A 12175-nucleotide genomic window follows, 5' to 3' on the forward strand; every position below is an offset into this window, starting at 1 on the left:
AGGAAGGTCTAAGAGTGGGAAAAAATGCATTCTGCAGGCATATGCTAACCAAATGTTCAAAAAAATTTCACAGGAGAACAGTTTATTTAGGATGTTTTTTGTTGGCACTTTACAAACAGCACATGTATTTGTCAAGTCATGGTTTTACACATAAATTACCTACTCTCAGAAGATTTTTGACTGCCAACTATCAGGAAGAATGGTACATGATTCCTATTGTCTTACTGATTTCCTAATGTCTTTAATGGGAAGAAAACGGGTTATATCACTAAAGGTGATGAGTTTAGAAAAGGGCACGTCTGATGCACTGGTCTAGAACTAATAATGTCACCCAGTTTGAATTATAGGAATAGGTTGGAAAATAAACAAATCCAAGTAACTTAAAACCTTCTTTTTTTTTTTTTTTTTGCTCCATTGATATGATAAAAAGATCAATAGTTTTTCCTTTTGATAGAACTGTATGTCAAAAGAAAAACAATAGTAGCTTATCTATAGAGAAGAAGTGTAAGGAAAATGGAAGCAACTGGCAGTGGTATCAGTTTTCTTTTGGGCCTCAATGTACAAACATTATAAGAGCCTGAAATTTTGTTTGGTTAATGCAAAACAGAGCAGGCTTGGGCTAGCCTGGCTTGTCAGTGATCATGGACACAAGCAGATTTTCGGTGTTGTATACTTCCATATGGAGCTCCCATGTATTTCTTTTCACCAAAAAAAGTCTTAGGTTCAGTCCTAAGATTCCCCAGTCATCTCTGGTTTAGATTGTAAGTCAAGTAGCAAAGTGAGACTAGTGCTGGTTCAAAAACCACATGCTGCATATAAAAAAAAAAATGAAAAAAAGTGTTTTTTCATAAAAAATGGTTTCCATGATTCTAAATTAATTAAGTCAAATGGGTTTTGTTGCCAGTTTCAGAAGAAACTTCAAAATCAAGACATTTATTTACATTTGTTTAAATTTTTAAGATTTAAAAGCACTCATTTCAGGCCATTGCATTTTGGGAGAGATGTTTCATTTTTTTCTACCCTTTTTGAAATTTCTTTCAAACATTCTCTTTTGTGCTTTCAGAATTTTCCTAGTGGAAACAATTTTAAAGCAGTGGCATGAAAAAAGTTTTCTCCAGATTTTTATAGTCCCCCTCATTCCCTATCCCCTCCCCTCAGCAGAAAACATATTGTCGCAAGATAGTTAAAGAGTGAGGAAGAGAAGAGAAGAGAAGAGAGAAGAGAAGAGAAGAGAAGAGAGAAGAGAAGAGAAGAGAAGAGAAGAGAAGAGAAGAGAAGAGAAGAGAAGAGAAGAGAAGAGAAGAGAAGAGAAGAGAAGAGAAGAGAAGAGAAGAGAAGAGAAGAGAAGAGAAGAGAAGAGAAAAGAGGCAAACATTCCACTAAGCCAAATGGACCAAATCCAAAGACTTATGGTTGATGAACTTCAAAAGTTAAATATACTTGAAGGTCCAGCTCAGCAAGCACTTCCAAAAGGAATAACAAGTATATTGCCTCTGTGATAAGACATCATCAAACACTGAAATATTTAGGTTAGAATTTCTCTGACCTATCTTGAACTGCCTAATAGTTTTGTCTTAGGAAATCAGCTTGGTAATGGAAAGAGGTGGCACATAGTACTTTGTTCCACCCACATTATTAGCTGAAGTTATATAAGAGTAATTCATTAAGGTTTTGATTTTGCCTATGTAATTTACATACAAACATCTGTAGCTGAATCTCACCCTAATAATTCACAGTAAGTCTAACTTTTTTTTTTTTAAATATACCATTACAAAGAATTTAAACATCTATCTGTAACACAATAGGCAAGACAAACACAATGTCAGTTAATGACTCCTGGATGCCCATGAAGTTTGATCCCATTCATAAACAAGCAGTGTGTTTTCAATAAGTGGGCATGCAGTGGCTGTTGAAATCAAGTTAATAACTCTTCCCCATTTCACAGGAGTGGGGTTACCAGTAGAAAAATGAGGATGAAGAGAAGGATGTCATGCTCCTACTCCACTCCAATTAATAATGCCAAATGCCGCAAGCATACTGTAATATGATCTATTAGTGGCTTTGCAGCTCCCACTCTCCTGTTCTGCTCCCGAAATAGATGCATTTCAGTTCTGTTCTAAAAAGCAGGAATAATAATAACATTTACAGAGCTGGGCAAAAGCTAGAATTTCACCAAGGGGACCATGACATTTGCTGACTGTTGTGAGAGGAAAATTTGTGAAAAGGCTGAGACAGGTTGCACAGAACTTTAATGGGAGTCCTGCAAAAATTCAAGATATTTTGTTTTACACTAAGAGTGCAATAATTTTGCATGTTTCAAGCTTATCTTTTCAATTCCAGGTTTTTAACTACATGTTGCACATGCATTTAAAAAGAAAACGGTACTCATAGCAAACAAAACATTTGTCCTAGTAATGATGGCTTTGAAATTCTTAGTAATCAAATATATTTAGCTGTATAACTAAATATTTTTATTTGGAAGATTGGAGAAGTATGTGTGGGATTAAGAGGAGAGGAGGTAATTTACCATGACCTATTTTCATTCCATTTCAATCAAAATTGCACCACTTAGCTGAGTACTATAAAGGGATGCCTGAAGCACACTTGCACTAAATTATCTGTTAATGTCAGGGCAAATTTCTGGTCTCTTGTCTTGTAGGTGGTGACAGCCTGTCTGCAAGGGATACCTGTCTTCTGCACACTCGTCAGAAAACTTCATGTGCTAGGATAGCAAAAAAGGCCTGAAATATTGTTAGTTGATGTGAAGAAAGATGTCCAAAGGCTTAAGATGAAGAACTAAGAAAGAAATTGGAAATGTGTACCTTTGGTGTAACTGGCTCTGAAGTAATGGTAGTCTTTAATTCAGCCAAAATGTTGATGCTTTGGCACAGGAGATTAATAGGAAGTCTTTGAAGTAAAATTAAATACTTGTGAATCCAGTCAAGGTGTGAAACAAACTTTTCAAATTTCATGGTTTTGCAGCATACTTTGGCTTCTGAGCAAATATCATAAACAGTTAACTACTTGTGCCCTTTACTTAGTCTGAAAATCTAAATAAGAAAACTTTCCCTAAGTTCTTCTAATATGTTGTGATTTCTGTCTGGAAGCATTTGGACAATACGCTGGGGCCCATGGTGTGATTCTTGGGCAGGGGTCGGAGTCAATGATCCCTGTGGGTCACTTCCAGCTCAGCTTCTTCTATGATTCTGTCAAAACCCTGAAGAAACTTCTTTTTTCCTCTTCACCTATTTTCTTCTTTCTGATATCTCTTTCATTTTGTTTCTGGGATCCTCGTGGAAGCCAGTAAGTGTGTCTGAGTTGAATGCAACATAGAATTGGATTTTAAGTTCCTGATATGGCAAAAAACCTGTGAGGCACAAAGGTCTAGTTTTCAAATGTGCCTCATTACAGGGCTCCTTTCAGGGCAGTGTTCAGGTAGCAGATGCCTTCCCACCACGGACAGAGCTGCCATTTCAGAGTGAGAAGCTCTGTCTGAGTAAAAAACCTGGATGTCCTGGACTGTAGGCACAAGCACTTGAGTGTTGTACACTTAAAACAGGGGCTTGATAGGTTTGTCACTGCTGTGGCATACTGTGCATTACAGTTTAGCCCTGTTGCTCTAGTGCTCTGTGTGCCAAATGAAGGCATTAGCAGATTTGAGATCTACCAACCATCTGTGCCTGTTATCTGTTCATCTTCCAGTGGGAAAGAGCTATCAGTGCAGAACTGTAGTGGGATATGGTGGTTCTAGAAGGTCTCTGGGGTCTGCCTTGGTCATTCGAGGTAATGTGCCTCTCACATAGCATTTGCTGCTCACCCCTTTCTCCTGGAAAAATGTTTGAGTCTCTTGAGAAGTCTATTAATGTGAGAACTCATTGCAGTACCTTTTGTTAACTAGTTGGCCATGACCAGTGATACCCAGGAAGCTTCAGTGTGAATGAGAAACTTAATAATCCATGAAAGGGCTTTTTTTAATATCTATTTTTAATTTACATTACATTGAGTTAATAAATTAGGGGAAAAGGGTTTGTTATGGCTTTCTTCCTGATGGTGGATTAGAATACACCAGCTGTGACACACCATTTACAGAGATGGCTGGAGTCATTGAATATCAGAGCTGGAAATTGTATTGACCCTATCAGTGCAATATACCTTTTGGAAGTCCTTGGGAGGGTTTCTTACATGTATTATAAGAGCTGCCTCACTGTGTTGCAGTAACAGGAACATGTGGAGACAAAATGATTGATTATTAGCCCTGGCGTTTGTAATTTGATCAGTGCAGCAAGTGTTAGCCAATAATGATTTGTTTTCTTTCCCTTACACCCTTATTGATGTGTTTCATTGTCTGAGTGTCTGAAATTCCAAATCTGGAATGTCCTGCTGTCAAGTCTAACTCTGCTTTATTTAACCCAAAGGCAAATCCTCAGTATAAAGCTGTAGGAATGAGGTCGGAACTGAGAGCAAATTCAACTCATTATGTTGCAAAACTGAAGCCTCTGTACTCTGCCAAATGCAAACACCAAAATAAATCATGACTGTCCTCTTGATTGTGAGTCTGGCACTGACAGAGTTTTCTCAGACAGTAGCTTTAGACATCTTGAGAACAGTGGCCTCTTTACAGGGTAAATTTGCAGAGTTTTCAGTAGTCACTCAGAGAGAAAATCAAAGGTGACAGGTTGCAATAATTTCTGTTTGGTGATAAGGTGTGCGTGAGAGTATTGGCCAGTCAGTAAAGTTGGTTTACTCATTGTGTGTTTACCAGTCTAGGAGAGATTATGTCTTCTACTTGTGTTACCTTTCTGGGTACAGGGAACTTCTCTAAAATAAGTGCAGCCTCAAAAGAACAAATCTTTTTATTTAATTCAGTCAGTTTATATAATATTGTTGGTTGTTTCAAATAGCACCTCCTTTTAAATAAACTTGCAGGATTTATTGCCATGGAGGCAACTCAAACACTCAGAAGTGATTCTATAAACTGTTAAGTTTATAGACTAGAGCTCTGTGGCCAAACAGGCTATGATGATTAACCTTGATCACTCTAGAATATTTCAAAGTTTTGCATTTTAGAGGCTTGAAAAGTTTGTGACTCCCCCCTGAGAATTTTGCCTTGGTTCTCATGCTGGGAGAAGTGTTTTTTCAGAAATTTTAGAAATAGCAAGGAATTTGTCTTTGCACTTATAAGTTGTGAAATACATGGCAATTTTTTTTTAATTTGTGTGTATAACAAACTTTGTGAATACTTGGTTCTGTTTCTGTATGTGGATATGCTGTCTTAGTGCTTTGTAGCTGGATAGAGAGGAATTTTTAAAGGATTCAGAAGGGACAAACACAAATTAAATTACTGAGATAATTAATACTGCAGTATGTAAAACAACAAGGAGCATACCATTGTATGGAAGAACACTTATTGAAGCCATCAGTTGCCAAGATTTGTTTATTTTTCTTATTTTTAATCGCATAGAATCAGAACCTGGTTGTAGTATAAGGAATAAAGTGGGTCAGTTAAGGCAGAAAAAAAGATAGCACAAAATAACTATGAAACTTGAAAGAAATGCTGTGATGCATGAGAAAATGTTTGTTTTGCCTTGGGTTTATGTCTTGGGTTTTTTTCCCCTAGAAACAGAGTTAGTTAACTTCCAGTCCCAGTCGGCTTTGATCTGTAAACAATTGCCTCAGGAACAAGCAGCTTACTCATGCTCTCCTGCAGAAATGTTGGATACTCCAGATTTGGCTGTTATTTGAGCTCCATCTGTGAATTTTGGGAAGCTAGAAAAACTGACTTTTCTTTGGGTGTTATCTAAAAAAAAATGCTGTCTTAATTTTGTTCCTTGGAAGTTGTGATCTACAACACCAATTCTTGTTTTGAAATCTCATAACTCCCCTTGATAGAACAGATCTTTAAGTCAGACTTAAAACATCCTAAAAGTTTATATAAATAGACATGTAGAAGTGACTAGGTAGATTTTTTTAGAAACTTTGTAACAAATCTAAAAGAGAACAGAAAACCAACCATATAGTAGCAGACTATGAATATTTCATATTTTATATCATTGTGGGCTGCTAGCTGTCCATGGAGGATTGTCATTACATCAGAATTTCTCACTCTTTAAATGGTGAGATCCTCCTCCCCTCTCCACCCTAACCTCAGTTCCTCTCTCTCCACTTGCTGAGCACAGAAAGCAGCCATGACTAGGGTTGCTATCTGCAGTACACATTATTTGTGTCTTGCTGTTGCTTTTTTCCATTCCTGAGCTTAAAAGGGGGGAAAGATTGTCTTCTCAGAGGTTAAACAAACCTCAGAGCACCTGACAGATCCTATGCCTTTGGCAGGCTTGTGCACTGAATCATACAGCTCAGAACTCCTGGGAGCACTTAGGCTTCTGCCTGTGTTTGTGTATTAAATGCCTTTTTAGATTTGGCCCTGTATACTTTGCATTCCCAGTATTATATTTGAAACTGTAAATAATTAGAAACTAGATGGCATTTCACTGCCTCACTGGATATTGAGATGCACCTGTATACTGTGAAAATATCTAAGAGAGGTTAAAAAGTGCCTCACAGTGAACTACTATTAAAAATAGCTCTCCATATCTGAATCTCAGCTTATTTATTCATCTCAAATTTTTCTTTGAAGGTATCCTGGTATAAAAAACTGATGTATGTTTCAAAAAGGAGGAAGTAAAACTATTGTGACTTCTGTGTGTAAATATTTTCACATAATATAATATATAACTTTAATAGAAAATGATGAAACTGTCTCTATAATTCTAAAATTCAATATTATTAATATAAATATGTTATGGTAATAATAAGAGATTTGCAAGAAAGAGGAGTTCATTTGTTTCTAGGAGATGCTTGACCTCTGCTACTATATGATCTGTTAGAGCTAAGGCTCACAAAATTGGCTTTCTTTCTGTTTTACCTGGAAGGCATTATTTTTTCAATAAATACCAAAATCAAGTCAATATTTTTAGAACCAGGATAATTGCCACCTGAAATGGACTAATCTTTGCTCAGAAGTTGTCTGACACTTTATACCCAATGTCAACAGGAAAGAAATAACTAAGATGTATGATTTTGGTAATTGATAGGGAACATTTGAAAGGGTTACATAAATAATAGACTAATCAAAGTATTGTTTAACGGTTTACAAAAACACATGCCCTACTGCATGTACATTTATTTAAATTAATGTTGCTGTCATAATTTATGAGAAATTTTGAAAGAGGATTTCATTTTCACCTTATGGTTAATGGTCTCATAAATAATAATTTGTCAATTTATAGGATAATTTATACTATTAAATTGTTCAGCATAACTCTTTAAAACATTGGTGTGCATTTACTGTTCTGGACAATTACTCTGTGAATAAAACTGCAACTTTCAAATCTCATTTCCATCTCTGCCAAACCTTACTCTTAACTCATTTTCTGTTCTAAAGAGAATTAATGACATTAATAATCCAATGCTATGCAGAAGAGACCTGGGACTTTTCTTGTATATGCAGTATCATGCAGTATTTTTCTAAAGAAGATATTAATACATCAATGATAACTGATCAACGTATCTAAAAAATGAATGTAAAAAACCACCAAAACCAGCTCTTCCCCAAAAATCAAATACCTAAAAAATACATTCACAATTGAATTCTGGTTTTTTTTTTTCATTTAAGCACATGAAAGTTGTACTTGTTAATAATTTACTAAGTGTTGATATATCTTGTACACCAAAAAGGCTCAGTCTGATAGTTTGGGGCAGGACTAAATCTGCTCATAGGAATCTTCCATTTTTCCCCATTATTTTCTAAATATTGTATGATTATAATACAATATAACTTCAATATTGTATGATTATATGAAGGAAGAATTTACAATCTGAATATTTGAAATGAAAGAAAAGGTTGTATTTCCCTTGGATGGCAATTTGAACATGCTTTGTCGTCAGATCTACATGCAAACCAAAATACCCATTATGTGAAAGATTTTGCATTTATTTGTGCCCATATCAGACTGCCATTTACTTCTAAACAGTCCCATATATATATTCTTTGGGTTCCACTGCTACTCATTAAAAGGTGCTGTGAGAGCCTGGTATCAGCAGAGTCCCTGCATGGAAAACAGCCACTCTTTTCAGCAGCAGTCACTATCATCTGCTAGGTTGTTCCTGGGCTGAGCTTCTCACGCTCTGTGTAGGATGGCTTTTTTTCTTCTTCTTTTCCTTCTACTTCAGGAAAGTAGGGCCCCTGCATGTGTTTAACCCCACATTTTTTTCAGGATACTAATATTTCTCCTTTTAATTGACAGCAGTTTTACAGGAGAGTGTGTCCCAGATGTGATTGCTCTGAAATGAAAGAGCACTAGTGTTGGGCTTGAATGTTTCCCATCTAATTACCATTTGCCCCTTCATTTTATTTTGGAAGGTTTTTTTTGTTTTTTTTTTCACTTGAGTATGGGGTTTCCAAATGATTCTGGTAATCCTGGATTTTTTTCCCTTGTTTTTACAGGTGACCTGTAACTGTTTCACCATCAGTAATGGAGAGATGCAGGATGTTGGTGTTGGCCTCTATCCCAGGTACTGTGGACACTGTTTCATTCACAGGCAAAGTCTATGTCAGTTTTTTTTCCCCTTTTTTCCAAGGTAGCTGTAAGGACCATCAAAGCAGCAGGTAACATGTCTTAATGAGAAACTGGGAAATGGAAATAAATTAAAGAAGAGTAAAAAATACAATCTAGTTGAAAGCATTTTTAATAGTCCTTATTACAGCACTAAAACAGTTTAAATGGTATACATCTTTATATTTTATTTTTATGGAGGTGGTAGTCTTTTTTAAGTAAGAATTAATGCTGACATCAAGAATGTGCAACTGGGACAAATAAGGGAAACCTGTTCAATGATACTTTAGAATACAGATATTTTGCAGCTGAGAGCCTTCAGAATTAGTGATTTAAAGAAAAAGATTGATATATTTATAAGTAAATAACCATAACAAAGAAACCAGTAAGGTGAAAAGATAAGTCCCTTAAGAGATAGATGTTACTATTTCAATTTCTTATTATTGTTTCTTATTTGTATTAGCAAAGAAGTATGTACCAATGAAGGTTTTATCTTCCTAGAATTAGTAACCTGTAATCATAAATATGGAAAATTAGTATGTCGTTTAGAAGTATGTTGTACCATCTAATTTTTTTGTTAATGCATGGTTGAATTATGTTTGTCAGTACCTCAGTTGGCCTGTCACTGCTGTTTCTTTTCCTTCTAATGCCATATGTAAGATTTAAATAAGGACACTTAATATCTTGAGGTCAGCCTTGTAGTAAAGATGAAGAAAAGGTAGTTAGGAGGACATGGGAATTAGTGTCATGAAGAGTGCAACAGTCATTTGATTTCATAACAGACTGAAAACAATAGTTGAGGAAAATGAAAAATTATTTTTGAGCATTATTATTAGGGAAATGCTTGCTTTTGGTTGAAAAAAGCCCTTAACTGTGAAGTATCTGTCTATGTTCAATGATGATTCACTGCCAAGGGATGCCAGAGACTCTTTTCCAGGTCACTTCAGAGCAGTTTGAGTTTTGTTATAGCAAAACAGCTGGAAAAATTGAGAACTTTAAATCTGTGGTTTACAAGTCCTGGCCAAATGTCCTCCCAGATGAGTTCATATTCTTCCAGAGGAAATTGTCATCAAACCCACTAGTGTCTTCATGAGACGAGATTTAATTAAAAGTTCTTTATTAAGCCTTATTAAGAGGTTGTATATTGTTGTATGGCTTGATAGCTTCAGCATCACAAAATATTTTGAAATAGGTAAAATCCTATGGTCCTGCTGTGTCTCACATTGTGAGCAGCTTTGAGAGTGTGCCCAGTGATCTCACAGTAAGTGTAATGGACACTCTCCCAGTGGGTTCTTGAAGAGATTAACCACAGATATTTTATTAGGCCAGAAGGCATACCAAAAGAGTCAGACTCCTGCTGATACCTCCTGTAAGAGTCAAAAAACTAAATAAACATGGTTTGGTGCAGGGCTCTGACCCTTGGCAACATCCTCTATTTTACCACCATCAGCTGGGATTTTGAGTAGCTGAATCAGACAAGGACAGAATATAAATGCAGCTAGGAGCTGGATAAGCCAAAAATTCTTCTTCCATCCTGATAATGCCAGAATTATTCTTTCAATGGGTCATTCCCATAGGGAAAAACCATCAACCCTATTTCTGCTACAGCAAAAATATTTGCCTGGCAAAGTCAGTTCTTTCTCAGCTAAGGAAACTCATGATTCAGAAGTGTATGGGAGATGTTGTAAGCAGCCTCCTTCAGAGGGAGGGAAGGGTGTGCTTGTGCAGTGTTTATGTCTCTTGAGGGTGCCAGCAGCTCCCTAATGAGCTGTGCTGCCCCAGCTGTCACATGCCACAAGAACAGAGGCTGGGCCAAAATATGCATGAAAACAGAGCCAATGGCCATGTTTCTTCTTTCAACTCTATACACCAACTTCTTTGGCTTTGGGACATAGTATACTCCATTTTCTCCTGATAGGAAATACATGTCGATTGCTGGCCCCTTTGAGCTGTGCTTGCAATGACAGTCAGGTAATGGATAAGGTTAGTGCCCTGAAACTGAGCAGAAGCAGCAGAAATAGAACTCAGTCCCTCTTGCCAAGGGAAGTACTGTCAAGGTAACAAGGGAAGTGCCAGGGTAACAAGGTCACCTTGCTCCCCCCTTGCCCAGTCCCCTGGATCAGGACTCCAGGAGAGGCACTGGGAGGCCATTGCCTTCCTCCTGCCCTGAATACACAAAAGGCAGAAACATTTGAAGAGATCCTGGCACGGCTCCTATTACCAAGGAATATAAATCTTCTAAGCCTTCATTTTCCTCCACTAACCAGGAGCAGCTGATTTAACAGGGAATTTCTTTGTTTCGTGATTCAATTGCTTGATACTTCAGATATAATCATGTTAGCTACTTTCAAATTATTAAAGGGAAATGGCAGTGGAGACTCCTCTGTTAAGTTTTTTTTCTTTCTTTTACCCCTCACAGCATGTCTTTACTGAACCACAGCTGTGACCCAAACTGTGTGATCGTTTTTGAAGGATACCAGCTTTTACTTCACTCTGTCCGAGAGATCCAGATTGGTGAAGAGGTAATTAACTTGTCCTCCCTTCCATCACAGACACCTGCAACAATGACATCTCCCTAAATAAATTCCAGACTGCCGGGCCACCAGCTTAATATTTTGATGATATATTGATGCCACTTTCTAGCACATAGCTATCAGGAGGAAAATGATAAATAGAATCATCTCTTCACACTGCCTGGGCCCCGTAATCATTACTTCTCATAAATCACGAGCAGTCTTGATAAATTCCTGTTCCTCCTTTCCTCCTCTAGGCACTTCATTTTGTTTGTATTTGAGTGTCTTTACCCTGATGGGAACACTTACAGTATTTCTGAGTGGAATGCAGTGTTCCTTAAGTCATAGCAACCATAGCATTTGTCAGGCGGCAACCATGCAGTTGTAGTAAACCTTTCATTGACAGTGAAAGCAACAAAACAAGGTTTGTTTGCTTGTCCATTTCACTAGGAAAGACTTCAAAACATCCTTTTCAAGAGATTTGTGATTTGATCTAAAGTATTCTCTGCTTTTTTGTAAATAGCACTTGTATTAATTTGAAAATAAGCATTTGTGGCTAGAAATCAAAAACAAGTTTTGTAGCAATGCAGTACTGAATTTGCTTAATTCAGTAAGACCTGAAAAGTGTGCATATATGTAATTTCAGATGCATCAATGACCCACACAGTCCTAGCTGTTGGTCATTTCAAAATCATAACCTAATGCAAATATGATTCACACCTGTTCTTAAAACTCTGTGAATATGAAGACCATACTTATTTTGATTTAGACATGGTATTTATTTACGTGCCCATGAAGTTTTTTCTTTTTTAATGTATTCTTTCTCAAAGATAGTAGGGCATCAAAGTAAGTAAATGGTTGAAAATTTTTTTAGGCCATCAAAATAAGTAAGTGGTAGAATATTTTTTTCAGTGAAACATTGTTAAGAAGCAACAGAAATGTTTTTGCATGCTTACGTTTTTGCCAAGAGAAATCTTTCAGGATGCAATATATGTTCGTGGTGCTATTAATTATTGACATTTTTCAGTTCAGCATTCTTGTTTAAGTGTT

At 36.7% G+C, this 12175-nt stretch overlaps 1 protein-coding gene across 6 annotated transcripts in view; it reads left to right on the forward strand.

The window, feature by feature from the left end:
- SMYD3 (SET and MYND domain containing 3) overlaps window positions 1-12175 on the forward strand; it is a 379752-nt gene that overhangs the window by 294525 nt on the left and 73052 nt on the right. For all 6 annotated transcript variants that reach the window (XM_054629904.2, XM_077175748.1, XM_077175747.1 and 3 more), the window contains 2 exons: window positions 8504-8571; window positions 11032-11134. In XM_054629904.2, coding sequence (XP_054485879.2) covers window positions 8504-8571; window positions 11032-11134 — 171 coding nt within the window. The remainder of the gene's footprint in view (window positions 1-8503; window positions 8572-11031; window positions 11135-12175) is intronic.

The sequence above is a fragment of the Agelaius phoeniceus genome, chromosome 3 (genome assembly GCF_051311805.1).
Source record: "Agelaius phoeniceus isolate bAgePho1 chromosome 3, bAgePho1.hap1, whole genome shotgun sequence".
Lineage (NCBI taxonomy): Eukaryota > Metazoa > Chordata > Aves > Passeriformes > Icteridae > Agelaius > Agelaius phoeniceus.